Raw genomic sequence first — 19,091 nt, 5'->3', positions numbered from 1 at the left:
AGGAAAATGGGCCATAAAATATAATAAGCCTAACTGAGCATCATTTCAGAATGTAGCCAGTTTTAATTATTTGGTGGTTATTGCGGACATATTGATGGAAATGGCTATATTTTGCTAAATATCTGATTTAATGCTTGTGTTTATAGAATGTTTAACAGTTCTTCTTTATATTATGTTTAATCCACAGGTGTGTCGTTATTAAAACATAACGCATTTTCTTAGTTTGACAGTTCAGAGCCACCGTAGCGCGTCAGGTCATAATCCAAGATGGCGCTGTCCGTGAGGAATAACATGAATCGTCTCTTCGGTTTCATTCAGAAGTATAACTTTTCCAGAAGGTCTTTGTGCGCTTCTGTTCCCTCTGATAAAAAGGTAAATGACACGTCCCCGCGCTGCTTGTAGAAGCCGTTTCCTCTCGGGTCTGTGTGTTACTGCTTTGGAGCTCTTCCGATTCTATCTGAACTACTCATTTGAATCTGACAATAGTCTCGTGTGGGTTTGCTCTGGTCGATGAGAGGGATTTAACTGGCAAAGCGAGGATGTTTGTTGAGAACAGAGGCACATTATGGTTATGACGGGTATTTTAAATGTTGCATTTAAATTATATAAGGCCTTTCATTCATGCACTCTCTAGTAAAATGTCATGCATTTCTTCTCACAAGTAATGCTGTGAAGCTGTCCCCTTAGAAATGTCATTTATGCTTTGCAACATTTCTCTCAGAGTTGGTTGGTAGCAAAATCACTATCTTACCACTGAGTAGTGACTAGTAAAGAAGAAATATTACTTTGATTCTTTGATTATTTTTGTCAAGTGCTTTATAATTCAAAGGAATTATAAATTATATTATAATTTAGTTTTAAACCTTTTCTTTAACCAGGTAAGAACCTCTTTTTCAAGGGTGACCTGGGGTAAAGTGAAACTATAAGAGCACACACATTTTAAAACCTTCACACATTCAAGGGACTTTTAGAAAACAAAATAAAAGCACAGACAATTTTTGAACAAAATGTTTTTTTTTTTTTTTTTTTAAATCAAGCTAAAACCCCAAATTGTGATTTCATGCATTCTCAACTCTGCCTGAAGGAGTTCCAAGCTGCAGGAGCAGCATAGAAAAAAGCGTGATTGTGGAACAGACAAACCAGACATATCTCATGATCGCAGGGCATAATGACCCTCCGCTCTCTGCACCAGGGCACTAGTGGGAAGGTGCACAATTTTGTCCCAACACGTTGCTTTGTTTTGATGACATTTGTTTGCTTACGTTTTACTGCTCTGAATTTCAAATAATGCAGTATTATCCAGCTATGACGTTAAGATCAAGATCACGGTCTGTAGATAGAACATATTTAAAAAATATTATTGTTTATGATTTAAGAAATGTCTCATTTGAGTAATCAAGTAAAGTTGTTTGCAAAGGATCCAAGTTTTTTAGTTGAGAAGTTCTTGGCAGCTGTTTCCAGTTCGTCAGTAAAATGTGAGTTTGAGCTCTGGTGTCAAAGAGATGAAAGCATACATGGCCCACTCTTCCCCTGAGGGAAGGGCATTCTGGGAAGTGGAGGAAATAAAAAAACTTAAGGCCCATGGACCAAAAATACTGATTATTAAGCAAATAAAAAACATGGTTGTTTTGTGTTTAGTTTTACTATGCTAGTATTTAGTGTTTCATATACATTTTATTTTCCGTATTCCTCAAATTACATGTTCTTTACTGACCGTGTTCAATACAATGTTTTATTCTCGGGTCATTTTATTCCCTGGTTTCTAGTCGTAGTCTAGCGTGTGACATCACCTCCTCAGTAGCACTACTTTCTGACTGTAGTGCCTTTAAAAAAATGTACCATAACTCCACCTAGAGTTCTCCATTACTGCACAGCTGCCTGACTGAAGCAAATGGGGTGTTAAGGCAAACAACGTCTCCCCTGGCTCCCGTAAGAATAACCACTTCATTTCACCACAACAACTGGGCTAATTATTGAGCTGTTCTTGTTTTACGCCACAGTTACAAATGTAGTCTTTGTGATCACAGCTATTGGTTGATGTAGGAGTCGACACAGTGACACTATACCTAATGTCTGTATTCTGTTATGTCTTTGGTCTCTAGAGAAGATGTCGAGTGTGCGTTGTGAGGTGAGGAAGGGAACGTCTGTAGTGCTTCGTAATACCAGCACAAATGAAGTGATAGCTTATAGTTGTTTTAATTCTTTTGTAAATGGATATGAGCAGACACTGGATCGAAGTGCTCTTATGGCCCAGAGGTGAGATTTGTGGCCAATTACTGTTTTTTTTTTTTTTTTTTTTTGTCAGACCTAGACATTTTGTGTGTCATTGACCAGGCATTCTTGCTTATACTACAACGTAATAAACTGCACATTCACGTTCAGAATGTGGTATTTTGGAGTATTGCTGTAGCTTAAGCCATAATTGCTACAAGGATCTAGACCTTTTGTGACACAAGTTAATGCTTTGCTACTTACAAAATTAGTTGCTGTGTGTTGGCTAAAACCATTACAGGGCTGGAGGAAATGTGGCCTTGCCTTTTAGGATGTTCATTAACGGCCCTATTTATTTTCAGCTGTCAGAAACTTCTGCGACTGTTCAGTGGTCCCCTAAGTGTAATTAAAAATGTCATAGTCTTTCTACAGCCCCTTCTTCAAACTCTCATGTGCCAACCTACATCATATCTATGCACATATCGCTATCAAAGAATGTATTCCGTATCTGGTTTGGTGTGTTAAGCTCTACTTTATTGTTCTTGTTCGTCTCCTTAAAAATGAAATTACTGGCTTTTAAAAGTAACATTATCTAAGCTACCAGAATTACAAAATAACAACACTGCAAATGTTTGAGGCATGAAAAGAGCACTGTACACTTATCTCTAATCTTTTGTGTCTCTTTTATAAAGACTCTGGTATTTGTCTTCGGTTTATCAGGTCAAATATTCTCCATTATCACCACTGGCGGTGTTTTTTTTTGCCTGTTGCTTCAGGCCACATGCAAAGTAAGCTGTAACCAACACTCCATTAGAGAGAGATTACACTGGGTAAAGTGATTCAGAAATATTTTGTCAGTGTATCTCTCTGCCTACCTTTTTGATTGTTGTCAAGTTCTAACTGTGTTTGTATTATGGTATAAAACAAGAGCTTTAGTGCAGCCGTCTGTGGCAGATTATTTTGTTTCCATGACTTGACATTTACATAGAATTTCATCAGCTGTTCATTTGCGACAGCATCTGTCATTGGCCAAAACCTTCACAGTTTACCTTTCAAATGAGCCACACTTCAGTTTCCTGGTTGGCGCGGGCCTGCTCCACGCTCAGCCTGAGCCTGGTCCTTCAGAAGCTGCAGCCTGTTAGGGCCCGCTCTTTCTTGCATGGTTATTTTTGGAGCCACGTCAGGCCTTGTCTGCGGGGAGTGCTGTTTTTGAAGGGCCTCCAGTCCCATTAATCAGCCCGGGGACCCCACGGTGCGAGCGGGCCCCCAGCCTTGGCCGCCACACTGCACTTTTCTGTTCCTGTGCCCCCGCACTCTGCACAGTGTGAAGCTCAGAGGAACCTCATCAATCTCACCTGTCCCACATGTCAACCGCAGATTTAATCAAACGCTCCTTTTGGGCCTCTCCCTTTGCTGCCTCTCGGCCGCGCTCCTGGAGGAAAGAGAAGCCGCTCAAGCCTTTACTCAGTTTCACTCACACTTTTAAATCTCATATTTAACCTTTGTTTCAACCTGAATATCTGTGTTTTGACTCTTTCATGTTTTTGTGTAGTAGGTTTCCTCTGTGGTTGTGTATCTTTGCTTGAAGCTGCGGTGTATTCCCACATTATCCAACATGCTTTGGATGTCAGGGTACTACACTTCCTGGTGGATACCAGGCTGAGGCGCTGCTCTGCTGGTCGCCTATGCTAACAGATCCCAAAGGGAGTGCAGGACAGAACTGGAGAAAGCCATGGGGCAATGATGCTGGTGTTAATGGGGTCTGCGAGTCTCTGTGGTCCAAAGGAACAACACTGAACTCTGTCTGCAGATACCTACAGGGACAAGCGGGTGGCAAAGGCAGGCAAACCATCCATTCTCAAAGCCACGCTGCTGAGACCTGGAGCTCTTCCTTGAGTCTACAAAGAGCTGATGGTAATTCACAGCGGGTCGTGTGGCGGCGCTCCCAGTGGTGACTTTGAGTTGTGTTGAAACTGGCTCAGGTAAACGGCAGTGACGGACACTCATGCTCTTCAGCCCCTCAGCGAGAGCCTTGTCAGTGGGCCACACTGCAGCTTCAGCACAGGTTTGATGTATGAGCCCTGTGCTGGAGCCCTGAGAAGAGAACACATCTGAGAAGAGAAAAGCACTGTTCACTGAAGGCTGCTTTAGCATATCCATATCCGTGATTCATAACCTCGAGACCTGAAGCTATTTTGGAAAATATCAAGCAATACTAAATAATCAAAGCATTAAGCAGCATACGTAAATACTTCAGAGTTATAGTCTAACCCCCACAATATATGTCATTTAATTTAAGTTTAATACATCTAAGTGAGCAGCATTTGGAATGTTGTTAAAAAAAACTTATACCCACTCAACAACTAAACAAAACACTAGATACTCAATCGAACAAACGGCAATAAAATGAGAGAATATTTGTTTGTCCCACAATGGAGGAATTCCAATATTGATACTTTCTGTCCATCAATTTAATAATAGTAGAAGCAACGTTGCATTTGAGTCCTTGTTGATGCCCTTCGAAACCTTTTCTATCGATTGAGAGGAAGTTATAAGCACAACACCAACTTTTTTATGTACAGAATTTTCATCTAACGATCATGCTATTATTATTAACTGCATTGTTTCTAGGTCGTTACTGGCTGGCATTACTGTATTGTTGAAGTTAAGTTAATTCCAATAGAAAAGGAAACCGTTTTGCTTGCTGTTGCTTTCTGTTTAATAATGAAGTGTCTTTAGATTCACTGATGATGGATTGTGCTGGCCCTACAGTGAGCTGTCATATTCACACTGGCTTACACCTTGGATGTTGATCTAGGCACAGACAAAGACATGTGCGGACATATGACCCGGGCCCCTGAGGACGCTACCACACACATGCTACACACCAAGACAAATGAACTCGGATGATTCTCGGAAAAGTGCAGCAAGTGTGAAAACATGGCCAAAAGTGTGGGTAACCTCCAAACTGTCACACACACACACACACACAGTACTGCATAATCTATTCAGCACATGGCAGGAATGGACAAATAAAGCTCTCAACACGGCTGTATTGTACGACAGTGAAGGAACGCCCAAGCACAAAGGCTGCAAATTGGTGTTGGTTGATTAATAAGACTTACCGGTAGTACAACTCCATAGGCGCAATTATCCATTAACGGTGAATAAATAGTACATTTATATTTTTAGTAAACTATTTAACATTTGAAAAAAATATAGTGGTTGAGTTTTAAGTATTGCACAAAAAGGGAATTAACTGTAACGTTGAACACAAAAATAATACTTATTCATAATTCGTAATTCATAATGTAAAGAAAAAAACATTATACTGTTGTTTTTAAATATATTTTTATTTTCAATTTGCTCTTTTTGCACCTTTTTTTTACTTTAACTTTTTGAAGAAAAAAAAAATATTTATTTAAAACTCAATTACAATGTTGCATATCTTCAACCCCATTATTTTTTGATATCATCCGTTTTTAAATGTATCGCGAATGTTTAATCACAATCCTTCAGTATTCTATTAACTAAGTAACTGCTACAATCTTTATATATTATACTCCATTTGGTACATTTTAATGATATTCAAGCAGAAACTGTAACCATTACTTGCCTGGACAGTTTCATTCAACATACTTTTATTAGTCATCATAACCCATTTTCATACTGGGTTCTTTAAACACAAGCTTCTTTTATTGTCGTCAAATGTTTTTCTTTTTTGCGACACATAGCTCAGTTTTCTCCCGGCCGATATTAACTGTTTGACATAAATTGACTCTCACAGGTCTGATGTCTTTCACAGTGGTGGTATGCTACGTGATAATATTTTATGACTGTTGGCTGTATCCATTTCAACCATAATTGCTTTACAACAGTTGCTGTCTCTTCTGTCATCATCCAGGAGCTGATTTACTTGGTGCAATAATCGACTTTTGCGGTGGTGGTGGCGGTGCGTGTTTTAAATAGGCGCTAGTGCACAGGGTACGGCAGCAACAGGCGTTTCGAGCCGGCCTATCGTTGCCTAGTGCGCAGTCCGCCGCGCCGTTGACTCTCATTTGACACCCGATTGGCTCAAATGACACTATTACCATGTCTGCATTGCTAATGGCTTCCCCCGGGGGCCGCGGCGTGGGGGTACATGCGTTTGGCGTGTCGGCTTTAGGTGAGAACACACATGAGCCAGACTCCGGGCCGGTCCGCTCCCAAATCAACCCTGACACCTCTTAAGAGCCTCTCAGCCTCAATGGCAAACCCAGCGCAATTACCCCGTCGGTAATGACATAAGCACCCAGTTCCTTCCTGCCTGCTGCTCCCCCAGGCCGGGACGAGGGACTCTGTGGGGCAGGCCGGCCCCAGCGCAGTCGTTACCCGATCCAAGAGCGAGGCGGAGACGTTGGGGCCAAGGCTGTAGTAAGAAAACGGCTTTATCTGATGCAGGGAGTGTTACAGGCCTGTCACGATTATTACTATATCGACTCGTCATCGTTCAGTACATGAAAACTGCGGCTCATTATTTATCGTACGTGTCTTTGCACTCTTTTTCTTTGCACTAATAGGGAACTTTTTTATATTTAAGTGTGTCATTCTGCTCTTTATTTATTACAGCTCATGTTTTTGACATCTTGGTCCATTTTGACTAGGGTTTACTGGGTTGTGTCGGTGTTGCAATATATATATCGCACATCAACATTTGTTATCGTGACAGGGTTAGTTTGGGATTGTGACTCTTTAGGATTATGTAACTAAAGCTGTCACACCTGAGGAACGGAGGAGGAAGAAGGGGCTGAGAGCTGTGAGTGAGTTGAATGTAAATGATGAGGCTTTGAAGGACAGGAACACATGATGGACGGTTAGACTGAAGGCGATAACACAGGGAGCCGGTGGGAATGGTTCTGTTGACATCTCTGACTGTTGCTGTTTACCTCCCATCAGCACATTACATTTAAATAAACCGAACCTCACCACGAGAGCTGGAATGAGCAGTGCTGGACTAGAAACTACAAAAGTACTATAATATTCAGCGTAATGTGAAGTTTCCATTGCACTTTCGACCTCTTCTTTCTTGGGTTCTGAGTTCTAGTATGACTATCTATATATATCTATATCTATATCAACTCTCTCACGCATAACACAAAGCACAGATTTAAAATTTCAAATGGTCACTCACAATTGGAAAACCACTGCAGTTCTTTTAATAGTGTCCACTTAGGGCTCTGCAATTACCGGTAATCAAATATGTATTGAAATGAGATGAAATGGTCAGATAAAAGTGGCAGTAAAATGTAAAATGTGGTTTGGAGACTTCTGGCTTTTCAGAACTATATTACAATTTATTGTATTTTTTTTTTAAAGGGTAAAATATAATAAACATCTCAATCATGAAATTGTTATGGAAAGTGGGTTGTCATAAGTGTCCAAAATCTGATTGATACTAAAATTTGTTTCAAACTAGATACTAATTGGAGAAAGTATTGATTAAAAAAAAGAAAGAAATCGACATAAACAGAACAAAATGTGACCTTTCCTAAACAGCTTTAAAATGCTCTTGAGCTTTATCAGAATAATATAAAATTATATAAAATAAAATATGTATTATTTTGTTTTGAAAATTGTTTTAAAGATGTTATCATTGTGGGCTCAGACTCAATATCTCATTGTCTGGTGTGTTCCTTAGTATTGAAAATCGAGTTTGAAATTTTTGACTGCGATTGACCAATATGTGGGGTAAAAATCATGCTTATTACCATTTGGCCCATTCTATGTCCACCCCAGTGTCCCTGTGTCTCCATAGAGTTCTAATTGAATCCTGTGCTTTGGTTTTCTACCAAAGCCAAACATACAGTGTTCAACAGCCTGTGTGAGTGAAATGGGTGGCTACACGCTTCATGACAGGTGGTGTGCTGCGTGCTGTGGAAGATTTAACCACTAAAACCCAAGCCTCACTGAAAGCAGCTGATGCCAGGCGAAATGAGGCATTTTGTTTCAGTCCGGATCTGCAGAAGAAAAAGAAACAAACTTTATCCCATGTTCTAAACAGTCTGGCTCCTGCCGCTCTCCTCGTCACACAAACTGTTGTGTTTGATCCATTTTATCCTCTCCACTCTTTCTTCTTCAGTGTCACTCCTCCAGTTGAACGAAGTGTCATTGTTGGCTGGCGAGGTGATGCATTCTTTGTGCTGAACGTGTCTGGGAGAGAACAGAGGTGCTAGCTATGGAGTTAGCATCAAGCTAAACGAAGCATGACCACGGCGGCCTTCAGTCTGCTAATGGTTTTAATTAATGTTTGACACATGAGCCTCTGTGGACGTCCAAGTTGATCCTCCAGTTTGTCCAATTTGACTGCTTTTCTTAGGCATTCCTGACTTTTCTGGAAAGTATTGATTAAAGAGGCTAATGCAAATTCTTTTTTCTTTTTCCCAAACCTGGACAAATGGTGAACCTCCAGAGTTACTCCTCTGTTTCGTGACCTGCTGAAACCCTTTTAATAAGGGGTTCTGGGGATTGAAAAAGTTCCCAATAGTCTAAACCTTGTCTAATCAAGGCGTTTTATTTTAATGAATGAATATGCTTTTACATTGGATGCTTGTCAACTATACCTTCTGGCTTATCAACTTTTTGATGCCAGCTGTATGATTTTTCCAGCCGAATTGTTTACTTTTTTCAATAATTTGGTCCAACATCTGTTAAACAAGCCACACAGAGCTTATATGGATTGGTGTTAAATGTTGTAATCTTTTAGTACATGTTTCTTTTTTCCCAGGAGGCCTCAGTGGACTGCCGTGTCTTCTCCGGGATCCAGCCCACGGGAGTGCCTCACCTGGGGAACTACCTGGGTGCCCTGGAGAACTGGGTGTCCCTTCAGCATCAGTTCCCTCTGGTCCTGTACAGCATCGTGGACCTTCACTCCATCACACAGCCCCAGGACCCGGAGCAGCTCCGAGCCAACATCCTGGACATGGCAGCCAGCCTGTTGGCCTGTGGCATCGACCCAGAGAAGGCCGTCCTCTTTCAGCAGTCTCAGGCGAGTCAGTCATGATTAAAATGATGAAAGAAAAAGATAGTGCTGAATCATTGTTTTAATGTCTTTGTCGATACATTTGCTCTCCAATATGCCAGTGTTTTTGTGCAGCCCCATCCATTTTTATGTAGGTACTTTCTCTCCAGGATTGATACGACATTGTCAACTATACATTTTACCTGCAAACGTTTCAAAACATTGTTGATATGGTAATTACAATCAATCTCCGTAATATTTTTTGGGATAATATCTCAAAAGATTTGCTGGAGTGATTGGAAAATGGATGAAAGGCCTTGATTTTTTTGGCATCAATATTAAGTCTGTATAAGTTTCACCTTTGCTGTTTATTTTTCTGCTGTCGACTGCTGTGTGTGTTTATTGACAGACATGTTGGCTGGCCCCGGAACGCTTATTTGATCAGAGCTGATCCTTATCTCTACTCTGCAAATTCACAGAAACTGTCAAAACTTGCAACTGTACAAACTTGGTTCAACTTTGTCATTAAATATATAATATAGAAGGCACTGTTAGGATCAAATCAGGTAAGACAGCCCCAACTTTTACGCCTGAACCGCACTCAAATTAGAGCTGGGCGATCTGGTGATGGATTAATTCGTGATCCGATCCCTGTGACAATCTACTATTTTGGTCGAATCGACAAATTCATTAAATCTATGTTTAGTACAGCTCTAAGCATAAAATAGAATATACATTTTTAGCTTAGTTTAATCTATGTTAATTTATGTGGTTTTACACTAATATAGATCAAAATCATTCTAAAAGCGAAAATTTGCACTATTATTTTTTTTTTTTTCAAATATCAATACTTGTTCAAATGAGTATCTACTTATGATACTAGTTGTTGTAGTATTGATTAGCATCTATTTTTTGACACTTTTGACAACACTACTAATTTACATGAATTGTGATAACATCGAAAATATGATCTGGCCCCAGAATCCATATCCCAAACCTTTTCACAGTACAGCATATTATTAGACAAATACCTGCATTTTAAAATCGGATAAATCTGTTTGAAAACTGGTTTGGGTCCATCTGTGTTTTTCTGCCCTCCCTGTGCCTTTCACACGACCTTATTTTCACACATATTTAGCTTCATGCCACATAACTTGGCAGTGAGGTGACCCTCCAGTGCAACAGTCCCGCACACATGTCAAAATATGGTGACTACCCAAAGACAACACTACGTTTTATCCAAAGCAGGATTTGAAGCAGGATTGGCGACAGGCTGAAGTTACAGTTATAAAATGAGTGGATCAGCAGAATTACATTAGATCGGCTTAATATGACTTTCTATACGGTTTTATTAAGCTTGTCAAATGACTTGATATGTTTTAATGATTTAAGATGTGTCCGCGCGGTAAGCGATCGGTGTCCAATGTGATACGCGTAATTGGCCGTAACGTTTGTATTGGTGTCCACACAATAAGCTCTGTGAATAGATGCCTTGTCCGTCCTAAAACCCTTAAAACACCGGACCCCCGACTGCACTGTGAAGCGGAGCCATCTCCTCTGCGTTCTCATCCACATCTGTCCCATCCCAGGCCCGTCAGTGTAATGGACACCGCCCCCCAGATGTGGGTCTGACATTCTGCTTTATCTCCCTGAAGCGGCTGATGTCATGCCCCCCAGAAGGCGCCAAGACTTCAGAAAGCACTTTTATTACCGGGGCCTTGCTGCAATAAGTTACTAGAATAATACATGCATTGGCTAATCAAGATGGACAGTATAAATAAAATCCCCAAACGATTTAATTTAAAAGTGATACTAGTGTAATACCTGAAGTTATCATGTGTTATTAGTTGAACATGTAGATAACTGTAACATTCATTATTTAGTTTACTTTAAAATGATGCATATCTGATTGAATATATCATGAATCTGCTGATGTCTTTGTGTAGTATTTACTGTATTTATTTTTTGGAGTTTTGCAATTCCTTCTACTGCCACTTGGAGGTGCTATGAAGGCACAGACACAAACGGTGAGCCCGAGTCCTGCTAAGACTAAAATATGCTATACACAAACAGTGCTCACAGTTTGTGCAAGTTATGAAGTTACAGTAGAAGGTGTATTTCTAATAATTTACTTTGAAAAGATTTATTTGAAATATAAAACGTTGAAATACCTGACTCATTGATCTAACCATGTGTGTCTTGCAGGTCTCTGAACACGCAGAGTTGTCCTGGATCCTGGGCTGTCTCACCAGTATGCCCCGCCTCCGACACCTGCCACAGTGGAAGGTCAGTTCTTTATGTATTTATATTATACTTTTATCGGAGAGTACATCGAACTCAGCCATAATACTTGCTACTAAAGTCCTTTTTGATTGAATAATTTGGAGTAAATCAGCTACAGTTTAGTCCTTACACTTGAGAACCAAATAAAAATCATTCATACATTTACTCATACATTCATACACATAGTTTCTATAGAATATTACGGCTACTATACTTAAGACATGTATAGTTTCCTTTGACTGGTTCAGCGTTTACAGTTTTCCTTATGGTTTTATTGTGGAATGTTGATGAATAATAATTTTGTGGCTATAGATAATTTTTTTTTTTGCGACACATGAACTCTCAATCATTCCTCCCCGTGTATTTTCCCGCAAAGCCAGACATATCTTGCATTTAATTGAGCTTGTATCGTCATCTCGCGTTACCCGCTGTGGTCAAATTATTCTCCCGCTGACATTATCACCATCGATGATCAACTGTATGCATTTCATGGCTGAATATTAAAATCACCGATGTAAGGCTCTTGCAATCACTTGGACATAAAGATACCGTTTATGATTATGAAATAATATAGCTAATGTTTTCCTGTAGAATTATTCTTCCATTTGTGTGTGGCTCGAGCTTCGTTCTGGTGTAATTACTGCCATGTCCGCGCTCAACATGAATATAATACATGCAAATTGCTCTGTTTTTCATCCTTCTGTTTTTGAAAGTTTTGTCTGTTTACTATTTGCGTCATAGTTTTATCTGCCAAAAATGTAAGGGTATTTTTAAATATACATCCATCTTCTGCTTTTCTGGAGCTGGATGAATGAACGCATGTCCTGTGCATTCAGAGGCTTCATTTTGGCATAAAATAGAAACCAGCCCTTAGCATTTACAGTAGTTTCAAACCCTAAATGTAAAGGTGTGTTTCACTATCGCTCAATAGTGAACACAGTAAGTTAAAGGTTAAATGTGAAGAAGGTTGCCTGTACAAATTAAAAACATTCACAAAAAAGTGCAGAAGATGAAAACGATCAGATTTATTAAAAGACAGACTGCCATTTTGGAATATTTCGTTGCGTCATTTCCCCTCAGATTTCACGTCTCGTTTACGCCCTCCATTTTGTCCCAACAGATGAAGAGCAAACAGAAGAGTGAAGGCAGCGTCGGCCTGTACACGTACCCGGTCCTGCAGGCCGCCGATATTCTCCTCTACAAGTAAGAAGAAGCAACCGGGCTTTTCGGCGCGTTCGCAGGGCCGGCCCAAGCCTTCAGGGGGCCCTAAGCGAAAACATTTTTGGGGGCCCCTCACCACGTCATCAGAATCAGTTTTATTGCCATTGTCAGTAAACAATTCACATATGGGAACTTTCTTCAACGCAAACAAAGCGCACCCAAACTCCAGGGCATCTGTTTGCCAGTTAGTTTATTCTCAACACCTCACAAGCTCAAATATTGCTAACTTGAATCCCACAATGCAACTTGGTATTCCGCTGACATCACCTCTACTCCCTGTACAAATAACACACGTCCCAGATATGTTTTTGGGCGTATTTGTGGGCGTTAAGGGTCGACAGCCACATTAGCAGTTTAAATTAATGAACAGGGGGGGGGTCTGGGGGCTCTCCCCCAGAAATTTTCAGACCTTTTTTGGGTCTTCTGCTGCATTTTAATGTTTTCCAGCCGGCTAAAGTAAGAGTAAAATGTTGAGGTTGTAATGCTATAAAATGATGTGATGAAACTGCGCCAGGAGAAAATGACTAAAGCCAGTTATTAATACATTATGGTACTTAATTACTCAATACAATATTGGCTATGAAAAATAATTATGGTCAAATTGATTCATTTTAACTGAAAATGTAAAAGTAATAGTTATCCTTACTAATTTATCTTTTACTGCTCCCAACTGTTCCTTCTTGCCAAAGTGACAAAACAAGTTATATTAAATTAAACAAATGGCATAAGCATTGCTTGATTAACAATTAACACTGATAAAACAGTGCAAACAAGTTATTCCCAGAGAATGAACAGAACGAGAAGTGAAGGTCCAAACCTAGCTTTAGTGAAGAGACTGCATTTCTGCAGCTTTGCCACTTTTGTATAAAAATATATAGTATTATTCTATAACAGACGTAATCATAATATGTCTGGTTATTTTTCACTATCAATTTATTATAATTTATAACAAATAGTCTAATGATGCTTTTTAAATAAATTGAAATGTTTTATTGCTCTATTAAAAGTGAATTACAATATAAATGTTTGTTCTGATCAGAACATCACACACTGGACTCCTGCACCTTTACGTTCCTCTCATTGCACGTTAAGAAGTCAAAGTAAAACAGACATCACGAGTCACGATTGATCTCACACATGGTGATGTGAGAGAGAGGGACGCAAACTCAAACCGCTCATCTCTGACTGAGGCTGCACAGGGGCCCGGGACAGGGGCCCGGGACAGGGGCCCGGGACAGGGGCCCGGGACAGGGGCCGCACACTGTTCACTCCAAAGTTTCACGTCAGAGGTTCTGGACGAGACGGCACTCGTCCGGACCGGATCTCCGCCTCTTAGTGACCCGGGGCATAGAGGCCCCTCACCGGCCTCACCTGCAGCTTACACCGGGCTGGTGTAAATGTTAATCTTATTATCTTTCATTCAGACATATTATGTGTGGTGCAGAGCTCTCGTCGCCTCCAGCCTGAGCGAACTAACGTGACAGAATCGTGTTGTTTCAAACAGCAGCATTAACCGTCTCTTTGTAAGAGAAGTTCAATACCTGGAGAGTGTTGTTGAGTTTGCAGTTTCTTTACATCGTCAAGAAGTTTCTTCTTTCGTTTTTCGGCATCGGGGGGATATATTCCTCTGGACATGAGGACCACGCAGGGACCACGTTCTGTTGTGTTTATGTTTTGCTCTCGAGCTCCTCGCGCACAGTGAAGTTGCCCAATCAGCGCAGGTTTGGTGTCTCGGTTTCCAGATTGTCATTACAAATAAATGCGGTTTGTGCGTTATATGTTACCGCTGTGTGCGCTGCCGCGCCAGCAGCGCTACTACACTAGTGGCGCACGCTGCGCTTGCACTTCTCATAAGACGGGTTGTCAGATTGGGGGCCCCATTAACGCCTCGGGGCCCTACGCGGCTGCTTAGTTCGCTTATAGGCTGGGCCGGCCCTGCGCGTTCGACACCGTTTCGATCAATAAATAAGTCTCATTACTTGATCGGTTACTTGCTCTATACTTCCATATCCCGACGGGACTCCGTGTCTTGGTCCCGCTCACATGTGCGTCTGATGTGAGCAGCAGATCAATCTTGTGCATTGAAAACAAGCCCGACTGTTCAGTGTGATCGAGAGCCAGCAGTTTGGTTTGAATGATCCATTTATGCGCAGGAAATAACCAATTAATAATTATACACTTGACATTTTAATATATCGCCTGCATTAAAAGACAGCACAAGCACAACATATCTTGGTTATACTTGCGTTAACCCATTAACCATTACTTTAGAATTTAGTTCCTGTAAATTATAACAAAATCCCTCTTTAAGTTGTCACTATTTGCGGATAACAGTTGATCAAGAGGTTTGTAAGTCGAAGTATAAGAAAAATCATTATAAATATGGCAACTGATCTAATTTGACATCAGACAAAGCATTCTTTTTGTTGAGTTTGTTAACTACGAATGCAATTTCCACACAATGATTTCGGAGGATTTCATATGATTTAATGTTTTGCAGCGGGATGAAGCGGCAGAGACAAATGTGTACAGTAAAACCTTGTGTAAGTACTGTAAGTCAGATGATGAAATGTCTCCATCCAGATTGTACAGAGGGTCATAATGTATTACTTCCTGTCACTGACAATCAAAAGGCTCGCCCTCCTGTGTTTTATTTCCTCTTCCCGCTGCACTGTCTGTAGAGTCTGCCCTGGGACGCTCAGCTCTCTGTCTCCTCAGGTCCACTCACGTCCCGGTTGGAGAGGATCAGGTCCAGCATCTGGAGCTGGCACAGGATTTGGCTCGAATCTTCAACAACAGCTTCGGCGACCTGTTCCCCGAGCCACGCACACTACTGAGTAAGAGCTGAACTTCATTCTATGTACGCACTTTTACAGATCTAATAATGCCACCGAAATAGAGCTAATAATAACATGCACCAAAAACATACACTGTTACATAGGTCCATGGTATAAAATGATGCATTGGCAAAAGTCGTACTTCTAGTCCCACAGTTGATGATCAGAAAAGGGGAGTCAGTTGTGTGTGTGCCGTGCAGATTTGATCAAAGAAGGACTTTCTTCTTCTTGAATCTAAAATGTCATATTGTTTGTGGTGATGTCCTTTAGATGACTCCAAATGTGAAGGTTTTTCTCTGTTTGGTTCTGAAAACGTTGTACTATAGATTTAATTGAATAAACAGGGATGAGGTACACTGGAGGAAATGCACTGGGAAGTTTCTGTTTTAAGAGCATCAAAGATGTTTAGATCCATTAATCTTTCCGTTCATCATGTCACACACAGATATATATGTCTGCTTCACACATCCAAAGCACTGGACCAAATTCTTTCATCCGTTTCCAAAATATTTTGGATTGGGTTGTATCAATTTCTTCCTCACATTCAACATTGGACTAACTCTATTCTGTTGTGTGGTGTTTTTTACTTACCAAATATTGAATGAACGTGTGACATTTGTAAAATATTACTTCTGGGAAAAGTTGCGTCAGGTTTTGTGCTGGATCTAACTTTTGTTTAATTTTTGGTGACAGGTTCAACCCGAAAGATCAAATCCCTCCGCGATCCATCATCCAAAATGTCTAAGTCCGACCCACACAACATGGCCACCATCTCCGTCACAGACTCTCCTGACAACATTGCTCTAAAGATTCGACGTGCAGTGACAGACTTCACCTCAGAGGTCACGTATAACCCTGACACTCGCCCGGGCGTCTCCAATCTGGTGACCATCCACGCTGCCATGGCACAGATCTCTGTGGAGGAGGCAGTGTCACAGGCCAAAGGGCTGGATACAGGGGTCTATAAGACCCTGGTGACTGAAGCAGTGATTCAGAGACTAACGCCCATCAGAGAGGAGATCGAGAAGCTAAGAGCGGACAGAACTTACCTGGAGTCAGTTCTTTTACAGGGAACCCACAAGGCTCGAGTACTGGCTGCTCCGGTCCTAAAAGAGGTCCGGCACAGGGTTGGCTTCTTCTGATGTTTTTAAAAGTAAACCGTCCATCTAACCTGATATACCTGTACATATGTAATGCAACTCCAAGTATGTTTTATATAAAATATTTAATTCTGACTTTTTGACTCCAGTCTCCACATTTGGAAAATAGAGCAACATTTTCTGCATTTCTGTGTTCATATAACTTGAATTGCCATGATTTTTGTGAGTTCGCACTCTTGAGAGTCCATCTTGTGGCTCCAATTCGTTTGCCGTACTGTGGCCTATTTTAGGAGAAATACAGACTATTTTATTTTTCAAAAATGTGCACACAATGGCACACACATTTGTGGATGAGAAAGAGGTCTGTGTTTTTCTGAACAGTGGATTTAACACAATTTAGATTTTTCTGCTGTTAAAAAAAATATTTACGCTGATTGGTCGACAGATTCGCTGCCACCAATCAAAGCGAATATGTCCCATATTCATTCATGTGCAGATCTATAATCATAGTGAGACTATATTACACTGCAAAAAAAACAACAACAAGGCTCCAGTATTGAATTGTATACTCTCAGTAAGAGTGCAGGTTTTTCAACATTAAGCAATCAATCACCTCTAACTGAATAAATGAGGGATTACTTTAATGCCATATTATGAAACATTTAAGGCAAGCCAATGACCAAATCACCATGGAGCCCCTATTAAATAAATTCAAATGAAGATGTCAAGATGATTGTTTTCAATGATAGTAATTTTAAATAATCCACTGAGCATGCTTTAAAATGACAGATTTTGCAGGTAATGTGGATGTTTTTTTTTGCAGTGTTGTTGGGCCACAAAAACTAACAGGACTAATGGGCTTTTCTTAATTGTGGTTTTTCATAACAATTTTATTAATTTCATTCAATTCTACAGAAAAGTGGTTCTCATGTTTCTGTTGACCATCAACATTGGCAGCCCATAAATATAAATGTATAGACTGCAGTAAGCTGTAAATCACACAGAGCTGTTCAGTCACGGCTTAGACTCTGCTACAGCTTATTAATGCTAAAATAACTGCACTGTTTCAGAAATCATGTGGAATTAAAGTGCAGTAAACGTATGTTTCAGAGCAATAGAACCTGGGTAATAAATGGAAATCTGCTGTGAAAGAGTTGAAAGTGAGACATTTTACTGGTGTAAGGTTTAGACCCAGTCAATGAAATAACTCAAAGAGGAAACCGTAAACCTTCACCTGCTCTCACATAATCTCACTTTATGTCGGCCCAATATAATCCTTCCATTTAATACAGCCGGTAAAACCTGCAGGAACAAATGTGCCAAGTTTACTCATTGTTGCTTTTCAGTTGGAAATGTAATGAATGCACAATATTATTTAGTCATTAACGGGATGTTTTTATTGTAATTTTCTTGAGAAGGCCTAATTAACATTTGTAAAGAATAACAAAAATAGTCTGTTTTTGAATTGCTATAATTCTTCTGTTATACTTTAACAAGTTTACATTTTCACCAAGTCCTCCTGATGAACCAGATGCAGTTGCCAGTTAAAAAGAGATGGAGAGAAGGAGAAATGTCACAGTAAAGTTGTCCATACTCAGGCTATCGCGGGCTAGGTTACTGTGAGCCCGGTGCACGGGCTGTAGGTTACTGTGAGCCCGGTGCACGGGCTGTAGGTTACTGTGAGCCCGGTGCACGGGCTGTAGGTTACTGTGAGCCCGGTGCACGGGCTGTAGGTTACTGTGAGCCCGGTGCACGGGCTGTAGGTTACTGTGAGCCCGGTGCACGGGCTGTAGGTTACTGTGAGCCCGGTGCACGGGCTGTAGGTTACTGTGAGCCCGGTGCACGGGCTGTAGGTTACTGTGAGCCCGGTGCACGGGCTGTAGGTTACTGTGAGCCCGGTGCACGGGCTGTAGGTTACTGTGAGCCCGGTGCACGGGCTGTAGGTTACTGTGAGCCCGGTGCACGGGCTGTTGCTCTGTGCGTCTCGGTCAAACACGTGGAAGTCGCTCCCTGGAGAAAGAGACAGAAGTGTTTCCATCGACGCGGCGCGAGGCGTTAATCAGACAAGTGTTTCACAAAGGGATTTTCCTCACGGGATAAAAACACCTCCACACGTGACCCACAAACAAATGTCCAAATCTAGCGTTAATTTGGATTTATAAGATATGTATCTTTTAATCTTGGCAATGCCAATGTATTGACAATAATACATTGTTAGCTAAAATGAGGCCCATTCATTAACCTTTAATAATAATAATTCAAGGGCCTAATGTAAGAAATTACTATTGTGCCAATAAAATACAATATTTTTCGCATCTGCAAAAAGAGCCACTAGTAGACTACGGACTGACTCCTCACAATTATAGCCTATTCACAAAAGAAAAATAAGCTATACTTTTATTGTGAATTAAAAGTTCTTAAATATGGCGTATTATTGGTCTA

The 19,091-nt window shown here is 40.7% G+C and overlaps 1 protein-coding gene across 1 annotated transcript; it reads left to right on the top strand.

Moving 5' to 3' along the window:
* The first annotated feature begins 260 nt into the window (after positions 1-260).
* Positions 261-16,785, top strand: wars2 (tryptophanyl tRNA synthetase 2, mitochondrial). Its single transcript, XM_072445038.1, has 6 exons — positions 261-372; positions 8,975-9,235; positions 11,414-11,494; positions 12,612-12,694; positions 15,431-15,549; positions 16,243-16,785. The coding sequence occupies exons 1-6, from the start codon at positions 268-270 to the stop codon at positions 16,689-16,691; spliced, it is 1,098 nt and encodes a 365-aa protein (XP_072301139.1). The 5' UTR covers positions 261-267; the 3' UTR covers positions 16,692-16,785.
* The last annotated feature ends 2,306 nt before the right edge of the window (positions 16,786-19,091 follow it).

The sequence above is a fragment of the Eucyclogobius newberryi genome, unplaced genomic scaffold (assembly GCF_026437365.1).
Source record: "Eucyclogobius newberryi isolate DKJ021-1_F unplaced genomic scaffold, fEucNew1.0.hap1 SCAF_14, whole genome shotgun sequence".
Taxonomy (NCBI): Eukaryota; Metazoa; Chordata; class Actinopteri; order Gobiiformes; family Gobiidae; genus Eucyclogobius; species Eucyclogobius newberryi.
This window is presented reverse-complemented; position numbering and strand designations above follow the sequence as displayed.

What these genes read in the sequence shown, in the direction of transcription:
- wars2 (XM_072445038.1), top strand. Translation starts at nt 268, where the DNA reads ATGGCGCTGTCCGTGAGGAATAACATGAATCGTCTCTTCGGTTTCATT. An exon ending in TCCTCTTTCAGCAGTCTCAG is followed by an intron (nt 9,236 to 11,413) that starts GCGAGTCAGTCA and finishes TGTGTCTTGCAG; the next exon opens with GTCTCTGAACACGCAGAGTT. An exon ending in CGAGCCACGCACACTACTGA is followed by an intron (nt 15,550 to 16,242) that starts GTAAGAGCTGAA and finishes TTTTGGTGACAG; the next exon opens with GTTCAACCCGAAAGATCAAA.